Source organism: Colletotrichum truncatum (genome assembly GCF_014235925.2).
Source record: "Colletotrichum truncatum strain CMES1059 chromosome Unknown Contig_0009, whole genome shotgun sequence".
Taxonomy (NCBI): Eukaryota; Fungi; Ascomycota; class Sordariomycetes; order Glomerellales; family Glomerellaceae; genus Colletotrichum; species Colletotrichum truncatum.
This window is the reverse complement of record NW_027222406.1, coordinates 2,007,102-2,024,148: the sequence shown is the minus strand read 5'-3', so window position 1 is coordinate 2,024,148 and position 17,047 is coordinate 2,007,102. Positions and strand designations below refer to the sequence as shown.

Sequence of the window (17,047 nt, the reverse complement as noted above, 5' to 3'; positions counted from 1 at the left end):
CTCTCTCACACAAAATCCAGGGCTTGCAAGCCCCAATCACCCGCCCGCATTCCCCAATTGGGCCGCCTGTGTCGCGAACATTTTCATATTTTCGATTTTTCGACTTCGTCCGTTCGAGCATCCAACTAACCCGACCATCGCCAACCAGCAACCCCCTCAAACACAGCCAAAATGAGCGGCACCGCGTTGAACAAGATCGCCCACAACAGCCCTTCGAGGCAGAACCCCTCCGAGCTCGAGCAGAGCATCGCCCAGGCCCTGTTCGACCTCGAGAGCAACACCGCTGACCTCAAGGTCGCCCTCCGCCCTCTGCAGTTCGTCTCTGCCCGCGAGGTGAGAACTACCTGAAAAACCAGCCGAAAATTGGACTAGAAAAATTTCCCCCAAAACCTTTCCGAACATACAATCCTGTTCCGGCCGCCACGGTTATCAGCCGCGCAATCAACCGCACCCGACAACGAGTGGGAACCATTGGAAGGATATGTCAAAGAAACACCTTTTCTCCATCCGATTGAAAGACATCGAGTGAGAGGAAGGGAGGTCTGAAGAACTGCCCTTACCATGGTCGCATGTCGAATGTCTCGCGTGAGTTGTTTTCTCGCTGCCGTGGCGGCGGAGATTTGAACACTGAAAAGAATGATAATCTCAGGAACAGGACGGGAAGCGGTCCAAGGCATCGTCCTGGAGCTCGCATGCTGACTTGTGATCTTGTTATAGATCGAGGTTGGCCACGGCAAGAAGGCTGTTGTCATCTTTGTCCCCGTCCCCCTCCTGCAGGGCTTCCACCGCGTCCAGCAGCGGTAAGTTTCTACTGATCACCCGTCGTTGCTGAACTCTCCATCCTAATAATCCAATCTAGCCTCACCCGTGAGCTCGAGAAGAAGTTCTCTGACCGCCACGTCCTGATCCTGGCTTCCCGCCGTATCCTCCCCCGCCCCAAGCGCTCTGCCCGCTCCCGCAACACCCAGAAGCAGAAGCGCCCCCGCTCCCGCACTCTCACCGCCGTCCACGACGCCATCCTTACCGACCTCGTCTACCCCGTCGAGATCGTCGGCAAGCGCCTCCGCACCAAGGAGGACGGCTCCAAGCTCCTCAAGGTCATCCTCGACGAGAAGGAGCGTGGCGGTGTTGACTACCGCCTCGACACCTACTCCGAGGTCTACCGCCGTCTCACCGGCCGCGGTGTCACCTTCGAGTTCCCCCAGAGCGGTGCCTCTGACTTCTAAATCAATCCGTCCGAGACGATTGGATTGTTTGGGAGGGGACTTTATTTCAAAAAATAGGTGTCTGGTCGGTCAATGATGGGTTTTGGCATTTGGTCTGCTGCAATGAGAGCATGGCAATGACTGGTTGGTCAAAAGGGTCTGGCGTCTAAAGGATGTAGCTTGGCGGATTCAATCACAGGCCGCCCCAAAAATGCATATACCACACACTTGACCGCTCCCTTTGCGCATCTTCCGTTCATCAAAATGTGACCGTCAGCAACAATTTTAATCATGAGAAATGAGACGACTTGGCAGTGACTTGAAATCATAGTTTGGGTATCATTGTCTAATGTGGATTCTAATCCTGACTGATGCGTCCGACTCCAAGAACACACCAGTATGCCAACTCCCTCTTCTCCCTAGCCTCCTTGTCCCTGCCGTGTGTCGTACCAACATCGCCCTGTGCTTCAGTGTCCCACTCGATGCGCACAAACATGGGTATCTCCAACACGTCCTCGTCTTCTCGTAGCGTCCCATGGTCGTCTTCGCTGTTCTTGTCCCCCGTTTCTAGCTTTAAAGACGCCGGCACAACCTCCAGCACGATGCTGACCCAGTTGCGGCCACGGTCATAGATCTTGCCTACCTCGGCCTGCTGCAGCGCGCCTTCCTCGCCCCTACGGCGCTCCTTTTCAGTATCGTCCTTGAGTGCGTCGTCCCACATGTCCGTATTGGCATCAATCTCGAATTGCGGGCAAAACACCGTCACGGTGCTCGCAAACCGGCCAGGCGTGCTGGAGGGAGTGGCCAGGGACACCTTGACCGTCTCGAAGATAGGGTTCTTGAACGTCAAGAGATATTGGACAGGCTTGAGAGGGGCGAGCCAAAGTTCCTGCGGTATCGGTGGTCGGGCTGTCGAAGGAATGTTCTGTGACTCGGAACTGAGCGGCCTGATTGTGATGGTTGGAATGTAGCTACCAGCTACCAAACGAATGCGGAAGCGTGTATTGGATATCTTTGCTTCCGGCTTGCTGATGATATGTCTGCAGACAGGACATCGCTTAGATCGCTTGGTTCGCAGCAAATAGGGGATCGGCCGCAGCTCATCCCTAAACCGCACACATTCCTGTTGGTGAGAGTTCTGTGCGAGAGTGGTTGTCTCGTCGAACGTCGTCTGGCGTAGCTTCGCAATGGCTGACGACTCGTCTAAGTCGGTCGTCTTCAGGCCCTCGTCCGTGCTGATAGCCTCCCGCATAATCTGCACCTTGCCCCTTGCCTGTTTGTGCCCGAAGTTATTCCCGCTGTAGAGGCTCATGATCCGTGAGAGGGAACCAGGAGAGGAGAGACCAAGGTCGCCAAGGGACGATAGCCCGCCTGCCGAGGGGTTAGAGTTTGCGAGCTGCGTCTGGTAGAACGATTTGAGTTGCGCAAATTGCAGCTCGGTGTCCATGTCCTTGGGATTTAGTTTGTATTCCCCTCCGCTCTCCTTCTTCCTCTCCTTATGCTCCTTGGGGGTCAACTTGGGCTTGCCGCCGTTCTGCAACTTTGCCAACTGCCCAAAGATGCCATTGGGCCTGTCAAACTTAATGCCGATTTCGGTTGAGTTCCAGTTGCAATAGGAGCAAGTCAAAACGTAAGGGCCGCCTTGAGGGGCAGAGCTGTCGGCGGTGAGAAGATTGTTGGTGTCGGGCGGTGTATCCAGGCTCGTGACCGAAAGGGGACCGATGCAGACGGGACATTGGAAACAACTCCGTGTGCATCTGCAAGGAAAAAATAAAAATCAGCAAGATCGTCCCATCTGATGTCAGATCGCCGGCAACTCACCTGTTGCCTTCACTTTTTAGGTTACTGCTGGGAACCTCAAACAAGCAGTTTGGACAGTAGTAGGTCACGATCTCCTCATTGACACAACGGGGGCACCTGATCTGATGACAGTCCTCGCAGTACATAAGATGCTCTAGCGGATACAGGCTGAAGTTGGCGCGCGGCGCGCGTGGGTCGAAGGTGCGCTCGTCGTCTTCTGGACTGCCCGGCGTGGATGAGCCATCGTCGCTGGCACGAGTCTCGGAGCAGGGGCACCGAATGTAGCTGTAGGGGGTCAAAGGCGCCATGTCTGCTACGACATACTGGTTGGCCGCGAAGATTTCCAGGGGCTGATGTTGGATTCAAAAGCGGCTGTGCAGTGCAGAAATGCTGAGAGTATGCTCGGCGAGGAGGTGTTTGAAGTTCTGCACAGAGCTGTTCTCTCGGACACCAACAGGGCCTTTCCGTCCAATTCAGCGCCGCGGTCCAATATCAATGGCGGGCAGCAGCCGGGACCGATAAGGTGCGGGCCTACCTTGATCCCGTGGCCGAAGCTTATCGATAATCAAAAGGACAAAAAAAAGATGACAGATAAGATCTATATGTTTAGGTAAGCTGGGACCCTCATCCTTTCTATCGGCCGGATGAACCGACTTACACTGACCTTCCACTAATCTGGTAATTTTGTTCGCTCGTTCATCATCCTTCGCCTGCTGACAACGCTCGACCGCACGAACAGTTTGCTACTACTTCGATGATCACCTCCGGACGGACGGACAATTGAGTGTTGCGAGGTGTCAAACGCGCACAAGACTGGCGACGGGCTCACGTCAAACCATTGCTGGTTTCTTCGCCAAGGCTCGCGAAGGCCATCACCACTTGTTGCCCAGCGTCGAATTCCACTTGAGCTGCTATTCGTTCGATAAGCTAACTAGCTTAACTGACAATTTCCAGTACTCAACGCCTATGATGCGAATGGCTGGCTACCTGTGATCACGTCCGAAAGACTTCAGCTGGTCCCCCATAATCTCAACTCTTTATTTTCTTGTCTGTTCCGTTGTGATGATCTGCCGTCCGCCATGCCGCTGAGGAGGCTTAACTGGCGCACCATCTGCCGCTCAATACTCGCTTATGGCTTTCTTTTGCCGTCCGCTAGGTTCCACCTGACTGGGAATTTTCGCCAGCCTCGACGTTTTCATCGCGGAAAGGCACCGAGCTAGCATAGGCCTGCCTAGAAGGTGACAACGACAAGCCGCTCCAGAGCCAGGGCGGGGTCCGGGTTACGCAACCTTCCCAAAACGAGCGAAAGCTGAAAATGTGTAGGATTGTGGAAGTGTATTTCTTCGCCATTGTGACCCAAGTTGATAGCCGACCATCTCCGGAGCTCCTCCACGCCACTGCGGCTTTAGCCAGAGCCTACTGGAAATACAATTCAAGGCTGGGATTCCCTTCGACGTTTGGTCTGCCCACTCAAACCGTGCAGAGCGCCCTGCATCGACTTTTCTGGTCCGTCGTTACACACTCAACAGGAGCTGTCAGGGCGCCCCTTGTGCCTGGACTTTGGAGGTCATGTCGGTAACAGCCGCGCCAGCCCAGCGTTTTGGCCTGCCGAACGTTTACAGTTAATTCGAAGTATGTCGCCGACAAGGGCACCATCGCTCCTGGGAGGATCACAACGATTTGGAGTCGGGGAAATTTTGTCTGATGTCGCACACAGCAATGCAGCTGCCCTTTGGCTGGCCTTCACAATAAAGCAAAGTATTCTTTCGGCCGATGGCGTAAGCCACGGCGGCGACATGGCCGCCCCCACGGTTCCATCTAGCAATTATCCCCTGGTAGTACTTGCTTATGGGCACCACAACATTTGAACTAGAGAGCAAAGTAGCGGAAGCGTATTCCGGCTTAGGGCTTTCCTTTGAGACGCTCAAATGCGCGCCAAATCAAGACACGGGAGTCGTTGCCTGCCTTTTCTTGACAAAGAGAACGAATTGGGGCATGGCATAGCATCCAATTGTGTGCATTCCCGTCGGACAATTGCTGCCGTGATCTATTGCTTCTTACGGATGACGTCGACCAGCCCTTGGAGTTGCGAGTCAGCCATCACAGAGCTTTGAATTTTAGACATGGCCTGGACCAGATGAAGACGGGCATGTTAAAGCTTCACTCGCCGCATGCGACTAAGACCGTTGAAATTTCGTGATTATTACAGCATCAGTCGGCTTGGGGACTCTGATGAATCAGCAAGTCTCGCCCGTTCCGACGTGACACTCAGTGGTACCAAGTTTTTGATGAGACACTACTCCGGAAGACGACCCGCTCACTGTTGTCGCTAATTATGGGGCCACAGGGTGGATGCAAGCTCGCGCCGAAAGATGCATGAAGGACGGTGATCCATCCTGTCAAGCCGTCTAGAGATACCAGTACGGACGCTTTGCATCACCATTAGACTAGAATCATGCCAGGTCCCAGAGGAATGGCTCCAATACATGGAGGGAAAGCCTCTACTGCAATTGTAGGAAACTATTGAATTGCGTATGTCGATCACTCGAAGGTCGTCTTGGATCGCGTCACAGAGACCGGTCGAGGCCTCTAGATATTACCTCTTGCTTTTTGAAAGATGCAAAGCTGGGATTATGGGACGCCGAAGGTCTCGTTGCAAAACCCCCGCTCACGGACATGGAACCTATGGCACAGCAGCGCAAGCTCGAAGCTGACCCTGCGGCATGTGGGAGAAACGGGGTTGAGCTGATTGCCCACGCACTCTCACTCCGAAAGTCTGGCAGCAAAACCATACTAGCTGCGAATGACAGGTACACTCGCTTGGTCGCACTCGCTCTGCCATGCATCGCAGGACAACAGGGCTCTGAGTGGACGGGGTTCGCCCATCGACCTAGTTGCGTCCAGGCCTTCAGCAAGTCGTGAGGCCATACCCTTGTTTCTGCCGCTTCGTCTCTCTGCACTGCTCGGACTCACCACGGCGCAGATTTAGACCAGTCTTCGAAAGCCTTGTTACTTTGTTCAGATGTGGAACAAGTGTCATAAAACCATCGCGACGCCCGCCTGAAGGCGATTTTGCAAGGTTTGCGGCGTTTGCTCTCCCCCAACCAATTCTCTTTGGCACGGCTGGGCCTGCTGTTTTCGACGAGGTTGTGGACAAGTGACGACCTCAAGTCGTTTGTTCTCTTCTACGGGCGTACTAGTGGTTATCAAGCTAGTGAGCCCAGTTTCCGTCCTAGACAAACGCAGATCTCCCAGGCGGGCCTGACGAATCATTGGACGTTTTGTCGGTGGCCCAGAACATTTTCCTTCTTCTGCAGTCATTGGCACTATTGATTGCTGTTAGCCTCACATCATGAAGCTTTGGCCGCATCCAGCTGGCTTACCCTTCGGCTCATGGCGGAGGGACCGGTCCAAGGAGCCGTCCAAGGAGCCATCCAAGGATCGTCCATATGAACGACCCAGTCCCCCCAAGGCGTCCCAAGATGCGGCTGGTACCAAGACCATTCGTCGCGATCCTCGTCCTCGACTATCGTTACCACCGCAAAGTCCAACGATGTCGACCTCAACTCAGGCGTGGAAGTCAAAAAAGTTTGGGGTGCCCATGATGGAGGGCCGGGTCGCCCAAACCTCGAAAGTCAAGAGATGGGATGGGGCTGCCAGATCTTGCAGTGACTGGGATAACTTGAGGCGGGTGAGTCTGCACCTTTACCTAGCTGATCGCTTGCCAGCTTTAATTTTGACATTTTAAACCTTTACTGATGCTGTCATTTTTAGGATCCCGAATTGTGGTTTCGCAGCGGCAACTGCTTTGTGCACTTGTACGGCAAAGGTCAATCGCGGAGAGGACCAGCCTTCAAAGTCCCTTTTGAAGCTTTGCTCTCCGCGAAATGCCATCCTCTAATCCAGAAGTACATGTCACGCAGTATGCCGACGTCTTCTCGACCTTCCCGCGACCAAGACGGAGACCTGGAACGGTGGCATGCCCTCAATCCCAACACAAGGATTGAGCTATATATCCCGGCACCTCTTACGGCCGATAAAGAGCAGGCTTTTGCTTACCATTTGGCAACTCGTAACTTTTTTGCCTGGATTTTCAGACGGTCAATGGTTGGCGAGCATCTCGGCAACGCTTTGATCGAACTCATGAGCAATATGGCAGAATTCAGGAGCAAAGACGTGGACAACATGGCGGACTTGATATCCTATCTCGACGAGGAGGGTTATATGGACTTAAAAGGCCGACCGCAACATGCCCTGGCGATTCTGCATTTGGCCGAATACTTTCAGATGCGGGATATGTACATTGACGCCTTCAGTCACTGTGTTGGAATGAGCGAGGAGCTCTTCTGCAATCCCGAGTATCAGGTATGCCCGTTTGGAATTCGCTGTCTCTCGGTGAAAAATGCAACTGACACAACACAGCATATCAGCTCAATCTCCAGAACACTGATTCGCAGGGCACGTTCAGATATGAACAACAAGCTCAGCCAAGCCAGCCATATGTTGAAAACATTTCTTGAAGAAGAGTTATCCGAAGCTAATTTGGGCCTGTCGTCCGGAAGCCGGGCCCACCTGGACCGTTTCCGCTCCTTCGTCCTATCGTTTTACACGACGAAGCTAGGTTACTACCCGCCGCTTTCAATGGACTCGCGAAGCACGATATTCGAACCCGATGTTTTCGACACACTGCGCAGAGATTTCCGGGCGGTCTATGAACTACTAGTGGATGAAGGATTTACCTCAGATGACAGCAGCCCTCTGCTTGCGCAGGGAGGAATCTGCGCAGTGCAAAGTGTGCAGGCATTTGATGAGCGATGCGATTACCCATCACTTAAACACCCGTTGCCTCTTCTGCCGGAGTTGAACGATGATAAGTCTTCGCGCCGGATGTCGCTTGCATGGTTAGGCAACGCTTCGCGGGCAGACAAGCTCAAGCCTGACAATCGATTGGTCGCCCATGCAGCCTTGATTAAGGCAATGAACGTACGCGATGCGGGATTGCTTGACAACGACTTTGTCCACGCTTACCGCAAGTTCGAAGAAGATTCAGTTGCACCCCACGCCAAAGTCGACAAGACAGAGAAGATCAGCCTTGTAGACGCCCGAAAGGTGCGGTGGATTCTAATCTACGCCGTCCACCAGGTGCTTCGCAACTGCACAGAACCTCCTCCCGAAGTTCGCGACAGTGCTGATGCTGATTACCACATTGCTGTTTCAACTGAGCAGCTGCCACCTTGGAGGACCGCGCGTGATTTGAAGCCTCTTCTTCCGAGGCGGACGAGCTTTACGCCCAACATGCAGCGCTCTCAATCCGTTTCACACTGGGCCATCAACGGTCCGATATCCCCTGCCCTGGTCTCACCCAGCATTGTCATCGAGCCGGATGTCGACCACACGGCCAGGACACGCCGCGAGGAGATGCTCGCCCGGCGGCAATCAGTATGCGGTACCCCAGCCGCGCAAAATCGATCTCGCAGTCGAAGCTTGTCTCGCAACAGTCCGTTCCGACGAACCCTCAGTATGTTCCGAAAGAACGAGGAAGAACTTTCCCCGGCCCCAAGAAAAGCATCCTACTGCGAGATTGTTGTACACGGCTACGGTAACGGTACCAATGCGGTGACCAAGCGATCCGCAGTCCCCATCGAAACTCCCGAGATGTCCCCAACCACCGTCGTACCCCGTTCCATCCAACCTATTCGCATCGATGACCGCCGTGTCGAGTCTCCCGAACTCTCTCCGACGACCGTCATGCCAGTACCACGTTCTTACTCCACATCTTCAGCATCAAGCGGCGTCTCGGAAGCATCTGCTGGCGGCGCCAGTATCGCAACTGTCGACTCCACGGCCCCACCAACGTCGCCCGACGCGCCAGACAAGAACTGGCCCAACCAAGAATCGCCCATCCTGGGTCCGATTCCCCTTCGTGGCCGCCGGCGCGTCAGAGATGTGCTCTCCTTTATGGGTTCAACTCCAGCCAGCTCCTCGGAACGGTCTAGAAACCGGCGCCACAGTGTTGTTGCGCAAGGGAGCTACGCGCACGACTACGAGGAACTGATCAAGGAGCAGGAGGCAGTGTTCCGCCGACACGAGCTTGAGCCTCTACCGCTGCAGATTCGCAAAGCTTCTGCTTCGATAAAGCATGAAAGCCCGGCCGTGGAGGATGCCGATATCAAGCCAGAGTGGGAGCAGTTTAGAGACCTTGGTGGACTAAAGAGCTTCTCACCGTTGAACATTTAATGGTATGTAAAACGGTCAAGGCAAAATTCTTTTATTGCAGGGAGCATGCATTTCACGTCGGGTGGCGTTTGAAGGGAGTCCATCCTCCGATTTTTCTTTTGTACTTATTGGTTTTTTTTGGACATGATGAGAGATACCCGACCGCACCCTCCTTTTGTAACACGATGTACGATTATCTCACCAGGCACTTTTGGTTGGGTTGGAAAATTGGGAAACATTCGTGGCAGGGAGACACACTGCAAAACATGACAAAAAGATGAGATAAAATTGAAATAAAAAGTACTTTACAAACAACTACTACAGTCATCGGTGCTGATGAACCAGGCAGAGTCCCTTCATACAAAGGTAAGTATGTTTGAAGGACCAGTCGTGGTTGTGGGCAAGGCAGTGTGACACAACATCCTACAAACCACATTTGACGGCGACTCGTTGATCCTGTTTGCAGAATGCCCACCACGGCCCGTCATCCACTTGTCGATGCAGCTTCCGTTCTAGTGCTGATAAGACCCTGCAGCCTGCTGACCAGAGACCCTTGACATAAACAAAGCCACCCCCTCGGATGAGGGTTTTCACAGAGAAAACCAGGGACTTGGCGGGGGGGTCCAAATGTGATCGTTTAAAGCTAGCCGCAGCCCCAGCCGCAAGGGGTAACGTGTGTTTTTTACGCATGCAATCATTTACATCCATTTTGACTATATATATATATATGTACCCATGATGCCCTTGGTAAAGCCTTGTATAAAAATTCCTTAGCTCCCGCACTGAACCCTTTTTTATTTTTTGTTATTTTTTTTTCCCCCTCCTTCGTCTTTGTTTCCGTTTCCAACCTTGTAATTTGTCTTATTTGTGACACCAGATACACCCGTCCGCGTTATGTCTTACGTTCGTCTCACTCGGTCTTGGTCGTCTTTGAGGCTAGTGCCAAACCATCAACGATTTCGCCGCCAAGCGACATGATCATGTATCCGGATCCCAGGAGCCACGCGCCGCTATCGCAAAATCGTTAGCATTTATATACCGGTGATAACAACCGCTATTTGCAGATTTGCCATGGGGAGGAAAACAAAAAAACGGAGTGTGAAACTTACTTGGGGATGATCCAGAGGAAGAGAAGGTCCATGGGCGGGTTGTGACCAATGTTGTCAAAGCCGGAGTAATACTCGTTTGCCCCTGAAAACCCTACATCAGCATTTACGGCCTACATTTTCTGTCTCTGCTATACAAAGCTTGACCATTTTGGGCGGAACTTACAATACAGCACAGTCTTGCTCAACGTCATAACGGCCGCGCTAAACCCGACAACGACGCCGAGAGCACCCGCGCGTCCGCCGACGACCTTCTTCACGCCGGCCGGGCCCTCGACCGCCTTTCCCCGGGAAAAGTAGATCCACACGTACACGAGGTACATGATGCTCTCGACGAGGTTCAGCGTGCCCTGGGCGGACGTGAAGCCGTTGTTCGCGTTGAAGGCCTTCCACCCGTAGACGTGGTCCACCTCGCCGTACAGCTTGTAGGGGACGTACAGCGGCCAGTGGAGGTGGCCGCCGGGCATGGTCCACGGGCGCAGGAGCACGTATCCCGTGTCCCATGCCACCAGCGGCAACGACACGAGCAGCCAGAAGAGCGTCAACGAGGTCGGCGCATGGGACCAGCCTGTCGGCGCGGACTGGTTGTCCCGCGGCACGCGGGCGCGAGGGGGAGGGGAGACGGAAGACTGGGGGGAGTCGACGCCGTTGGGGAGGGCGCGGGAGGAGGAGCGTGTCGAGACCATCGTGGGCGTGGCGTGAGGTTATGAATTGGCTTCAGGATAGCTCCAAATCGTCGTCGTCGAGATGGGAGTTCTTTATTTGGGAACCGGTCTGCGCGGGATTGTTCAACGGGAATTCGCGTTTCCCTGGACGAGTTGTCTGGTACGATTCGGGGGGACAGTTAAGCCGTCGGGAAGACTAAGAGGGTGATGAACAGATTGGATGGGCGCTGGCCGAGCTAGCTGTTAAACCAAACATGATCCGAGTGCCGTCGCAATATGGAGGGGGGCGCCCACACCCCCGGAGCTGGCGGTAGTTGGAGCGCATTTTCACTGGCGCAGCAGGAAAGCTTGTGCTCCAAAAGCTCGCCCGGATCCTTGTCTCTTGGGCCTCTTTGGCGAGCATTTTGGTTTCCGCCCCGAAACGGTTCGTGTATTGGGGGCCACTGGGGGATTGGTCAAAACACGTGACGTATTTAGCCGTGTTTTAGGGGATTGCGGGGGAGGGGAACAGTTATTGGAAATGTTTTAGGGCGTCTCGGGGTCGGACAAATGATTGAATTGAGTGAGTAATTGTGAATGTCATAGTGATGAACATAGTCCATGTTTCGATTCATAATGTATTCATGGTTAAACTAGAGATAAACACGTGGTAGATTCTTATTTCCGCGTGACTTTTCGAGAAGATAGTCGAATCTGCTTATTTAGAACTGAATCGGTTGTGCACTTCGATACTCAAACTCATCGTTTAAAGGTTCACAACTCATACCATCTCGTAATCTCAACCAGCTAACCCCGTTGATGCAAACTGCCCGGCCAGGTTTATGAGTGTTTATAAGCAGCAAAGCTTCTATTTAGTATGGATTTGCTCAATGTTCATAAAACCACATGATGTGTAGTCGACAGATCCTGTACTTGTGTTTTCATTGCTAGTTCATCTACCATTTGTATGAACAATAATATTTATGCGTCGTCACACTTCAAATGTGACGGTCTGTTGAGAAGTTTACAGAGTAAGGCTCATCTGCTTTTTCATTTCTTTCATTGTGATATCAGAGCTTACTCGTTCCACCCCATGCAATATTTTCCTACGTCTTGCATGCTATTTACAAGACTGTCAGCAAGGCATCCGTCCTTGCACAGTCACAACTCCGGTTTGGGACATCTCATGTCCTGCAAGGCCGCCCATAAGCAATTTTATCTATACAAAACACCAAGGATTATGAAATACCGTCTTGATGCAGCGCCGTCGCTACCATGCCGACAACCATCGCTCATGCTTAATCAGATCCCCCACGGCAGTCAATCGAGAAAATAAACAAACAATACTTAATCATCTTGTTTGGCCCCAGTTTAATGTCGAAATAGGTTCCCGTCAATGAAATCAACCTGGGGAAAGCCTTTTCCGCAGCATTTCAGCCTGCGATGCCGTCAACTTTTTCCTTGACGCATTTTCTTACAAAAGTACAACAACAAATGCTGACGATATACTTGACAACGCTGTATCATACCTACAGCCTTACAAATTGACATGAGAAAAACAAGACGTCAATTATCAAACATCACAGTCCTCCAGAAAATCCGACGGGGAGCCAACTTGGGAAGTATCAGAGGGCTCGAATGCCTCCGGCTCATCTTCTGTCGCCGTCAGGTTACCAGCGACATCATTCGTGTGAAATGCCTCGAGATTCTCGACACTCCAGTAGCCAAGACTATTGCCCAGCATCATTGTTTGTCCTGGCAAGGTCCCTGGTGTCGGTTCTTGGGATGATTCCATCTGCTGAGTTGGGGATAGCTGCCTAATAAACTGCTCGGGCGTTTGCATGGAAACCGAAGCTCGCTGTCCTTGGTTTCCGAAGCTGTTGTGCATTGGTGATGGCTGTAAGGAACCATACCCGCCCTCCATCAACATTTGGGAGTTTGTGTTTGCTGATTGACGAGGGTTGGCCATGCTTGCCGGATACCCTCCTACGTTGAAGTTATTGTTGTTACTGTTGTTGGTGTATTGATAAAAAGTTCCCGTGTAATCCGCCATTAGACTATCATCATTTTGTGGCGGATAATTAGTGGGCAGATTTTGAATCTGTGGCTGGAACGGAACAGGCCGTGGGGCTGGAGCCTGTGTGGAGACTTGACTTGGAATAGCAACTCCTGGATATATAATGACCTGGTTGGCGCCTGTGTTGGGGAGCAAGTCATGAGCCGGAAGCGGCTGCTGTTGTTGTTGCATAGTTGGATTTAATGAGGGGGTTCTGGACATTTGGGTTTGCGACATATTGCCTCGCCTCCGCAAGACAGACTGCCGGGATTCATTGCCCCTAAGGGATCGACGATGAGTGCTTGGGCGTGGTTGAGTCCCTGGCGAAATATGACCCCGTTGATCCTCATTCTGGGGTCGGGCGTTGGTGTTGCGGGGTTGTCCCCGAGAAACAACTCTCCGTAGCGGCTGGTAAGGTATCCTAGGTTGGTGCGATGGTCCGCTGGTGGGAACCATGCGAGAAGCCTCATTATGCGGGCTGGGCTGTGGTTGGTATTGTAGTTGACGCTGTTCTGGATTGTGTTGTTGGTGAACGGGCGGTTGGGGAAGAAATACATTTGGGGCATGACCCCTCGTCGGCGGAGCGGCCCTCCTGTCTATGATGTTTCTTAAAACGGCCATGGCATATCGAATTTGGCCGCCATTGAGGACATCACCCTGGAGGAGAGTCTGTTCGTACAGGGGATAAACTTCTTCGTCAAAAAACTGACACATCTGCTGGCTGCTGTCGCCTGTCATGTAGGGAGATGGCGGGCGTTGCACACCTGGAAATAGAATGTCCCATATTTTGTACCATTTCTCGACTTCACTTTCACCAGCGCTTTGGAGGGTTTTGAGCTGGTCCCTTTGGTCATTGGAGATTGCATCGCAGTACGGAGAAGGCCCCATCGCTCGGCTACAACTCATGGCCACGATATGCGCGTTCATTTCAGCATGAGTTCCGAATGCCTCGTGGCATATGGTGCAGTGTATGGGTTGCAAGTGCTTTCTGAGAAGGTGAGTTTTGACGTAACGCGGCGCTTTCTGCGGCTGATGGAGACACCCGAAATGTTTCCAAGGCCATCTCTTGTAGTAGTGGCAAGCCCATAATAAGTCTTCGGGCCTGTTCGGCTCTTCGTTGCCATCGCCGTCACGTTGCCCGCCTCCGGCTGCCCCGCCTCCTTCCCTTCCGTTAGGGCCAGTGCCTCCAGGACCACCGGCGCCGGAGGGCCTCCTACTTCCGCCGAATTGCGAGTTGCCCGTGCCGCTCTGACCGGACTGTGAGGGCCCGCCAATTCCCCCCTGGAAGTCGCTGCCGCCTGAGTGGATCGGGAGGGTTGTTTGTTGGGGAATTTGATTGGGGGTCCCAGTACTTTCAGGGCCCGGTACAAATTTAGTGAGGTTGACAGGTGTAAGCAGCTTCTGTAGGCGAGCTGAGTCAAGCTGCGGAAGAGCAAAAGTCCATAGAGCAGCACTGGTCAAGGTTCGCCAAATGTAGTCGTCAACCCAAAGAATGGAGCATGCAGCTATCCATCTCCTCCTCCTGCAACCCTTGTTGTCAACCAAAATTGACAAAAGCCAATATGGCGGAAAGACATTCCAGAATGGTTGAAACCAAATGATATTGAGGGAGGATGGTAGGACGGATAAGTCGACATATTGTATAGTGTTGTATGCGACAACAAACAAGACGAACACGGGGTCTAGGTCGAGTACGCTGGTGGATTTACAAGACTTGGTGGTCGTTGGTTTACGGGAAACTCGTTCGCTCGTAAGACTAGTGACAACGCACTCATCGGTGGCGTTGGGCTGTTCATTCTTCGGGTGATGTAGAGCCTGATGATGATCTTCGTGGCCGGTGAATCGCACTGGGCTTGAAGGGGTTGAGAGGCCGGGGTCGGCGTTGAGGTCTTTGGCAATGGTGGAACTGTCACTGCATTGACTGACACTGCACTGCCAGTAATGCGGTGTAAGTATTGCCTGGGTAGCAAACTGTTCTGTATCACCGGCGCTGACCAGGGTGCCGCAGTTTCGTTTTAGAGGACACCACGACTCAAGATACTGGTAGTTTTGCTGAATCCACATCTTGAGACGAACGTCTGGTTCAAGGACCAGCCCTGTTCCAGTTGTTAGGCTCATTGGGATCTCTTCCTCTTTGGCTCGAGTTTGGATCAGTCAATCGCTGGACCAACTATCGTGGCCTGGGGTTGACACCAGTCGTTGAGAACGGAGCTGCCAACCAGGATCGCCAACGATGTTGTTCAAATGAAAGAGAGACAAGTTAATTCGTTACGACAAGCAGGCAGGAAGAGGGAGCGAAAGATATTAGACATGCTACCGTATCCATCCATGTCTTTTTTGGGGGCCAGCCTGACAGAGCAGTAAATGGGTGATGTCCATTATGCGGACCACGAGGCGAAAACTGCTTGCTAGCCTGGTCGCCTTGCTCAAATCTACTGGTGTTGAAGTTGCCTATGAGAAATATTTCTACTTTTTCGCCGACCCCGCAGCAAAACTGCACAAAACACTCTGACCAAGACCAGGAATGGGGTTCGATCTCGGTGAAGGTGTACCTATTCCATTGGTGAAAAATGCTGTTGAGGGCGTTTTCGAGAGTCCATAGGCACTAAGCTAGATGGCTGGGCATACAACAGATTAGACCCCAGGGCCATGCGGGGGTTTATCATGGGCTGCCGAAACAGATACCAAGTGGTCAAATTTTTGAACAAGAACCCGCTCACTTTTGGTCAAGTCGTGGCTTGATGTGTAATAGTTTGGACCTCTTCACCACGTTCTTCATTAGCATCTAGGTCACCTGGGGGTCTTTGGTTTTTGTGGAATATCGAGAGCTGAGAGCCCCATGGTAGATCCACCTAACTTCTCATCTATTAATCGACCATATCCGCGACGGTCACTCCAGGCATCAATCAGCCCCTGTAAATGTAGCGGATGCCTTACACATATTTCATAGCACATCTCGGGCGTATCCTTTCCATCATCAGCACACCAACTGGCCACCTAAGGGCTAAGCACCGCCCTCTTGCGCAGCTGCGCGGGAGCTAATACTGTTTAGGCCGTCTGAGATTCGCTGGCAGCCGCGCAACTGCGCGGACGCCAGTGTCCAGATTCGTGCAATGATGATAAAGACACACCTTGGACAGATGAACTTCCTATACCCCCAGTGGCAGCATATGGCTTTTTGGTTGTCAACGAAATCGCGGAGGAACTGAGGTTGCTGGCGCAATTGCCCAGCTTTCCACATGGGCAGCGCGCAAGGTCGCGAGGTTATCCTCGATGATTGCGCGAGGAGTCGTGATGGGTAACCAAGGGCTCTTTTTGGGGAGACTTAGAAGTTGGATAAATGTAGGTGATTCCTCTTTTTAACAGACTTTAGAATGAGTTCTATGAATACAGTCAAGGGATTATTTGGGCATAACTTCCCCAGCCGGTTTACGATGAAGACAACAACACCATACACAGAGCTATCTCAGCCATCAGAGACGCCTTACTCAAGGGGTGCTTCGTAAGTTCTGCACTAATAACGCACCCCCTACCCCCTCCTTCACATACTTATTATCCCTCCAGGTCAGGTCTAGATGCCCAAAGTACGAGAAATGCAAGATTTTGCGCCTGGAATAATGAGCACCCTCCAGTACAAGGCCGTTTGCTCGCCGGAGCGAGCAGCAGGGATAGAATAGCATCCTCGCGTGATGCACTGTCGCACTTTGACGAAAGGTGGGAGCAGGTGAAGCGAAGCTAGAAATGTTAGTTCTGTACAGGCGGTGTCATGGTGCATAGCGTACGGCGTTTAGGGGATAAGGACTTTCGAGGTCGGTAAATGGCTTCCGGACGGGTGGATTGCTAGCGAGTCTGAACTCGGACGGAATCACATTAATGTAAGACGAACAACATCAAACAAGACTAATCTGACACATCACTACCTCGTCCGTCTGACTTCGACATGCCACTCCTCGACAGACAAACAGATTTATGCTTTGATAGGTGCAAATCAGATGCCTCGTGCGTACCAGTTCGTCAGCG

The 17,047-nt window shown here is 52.5% G+C and overlaps 5 protein-coding genes across 5 annotated transcripts; 2 read left to right on the top strand and 3 right to left on the bottom strand.

The window, feature by feature from the left end:
- Positions 1-171: 171 nt before the first annotated feature.
- CTRU02_213068 (40S ribosomal protein eS7) lies at positions 172-1,226 on the top strand (the record flags this gene model as incomplete). Its single annotated transcript, XM_036721633.1, has 3 exons — positions 172-333; positions 718-800; positions 860-1,226. The coding sequence occupies 3 exons, from the start codon at positions 172-174 to the stop codon at positions 1,224-1,226; spliced, it is 612 nt and encodes a 203-aa protein (XP_036586802.1).
- A 337-nt stretch (positions 1,227-1,563) lies between these two features.
- CTRU02_213067 (dynactin arp1 p62 subunit ro2) lies at positions 1,564-3,313 on the bottom strand (the record flags this gene model as incomplete). The annotated part of the gene is made up of 2 exons (XM_036721632.1): positions 1,564-2,962; positions 3,027-3,313. The coding sequence occupies 2 exons, from the start codon at positions 3,311-3,313 to the stop codon at positions 1,564-1,566; spliced, it is 1,686 nt and encodes a 561-aa protein (XP_036586801.1).
- Positions 3,314-6,558: 3,245 nt separating this feature from the next.
- On the top strand, positions 6,559-9,242 carry CTRU02_213066 (uncharacterized protein; the record flags this gene model as incomplete). The annotated part of the gene is made up of 3 exons (XM_036721631.2): positions 6,559-6,696; positions 6,780-7,370; positions 7,428-9,242. The coding sequence occupies 3 exons, from the start codon at positions 6,559-6,561 to the stop codon at positions 9,240-9,242; spliced, it is 2,544 nt and encodes an 847-aa protein (XP_036586800.2).
- An 889-nt stretch (positions 9,243-10,131) lies between these two features.
- CTRU02_213065 (uncharacterized protein) lies at positions 10,132-11,013 on the bottom strand (the record flags this gene model as incomplete). Its single annotated transcript, XM_036721630.1, has 3 exons — positions 10,132-10,231; positions 10,331-10,412; positions 10,494-11,013. The coding sequence occupies 3 exons, from the start codon at positions 11,011-11,013 to the stop codon at positions 10,132-10,134; spliced, it is 702 nt and encodes a 233-aa protein (XP_036586799.1).
- A 2,214-nt stretch (positions 11,014-13,227) lies between these two features.
- On the bottom strand, positions 13,228-15,091 carry CTRU02_213064 (uncharacterized protein; the record flags this gene model as incomplete). Its single annotated transcript, XM_070205967.1, has 2 exons — positions 13,228-13,539; positions 13,583-15,091. The coding sequence occupies 2 exons, from the start codon at positions 15,089-15,091 to the stop codon at positions 13,228-13,230; spliced, it is 1,821 nt and encodes a 606-aa protein (XP_070060360.1).
- Positions 15,092-17,047: the final 1,956 nt, after the last annotated feature.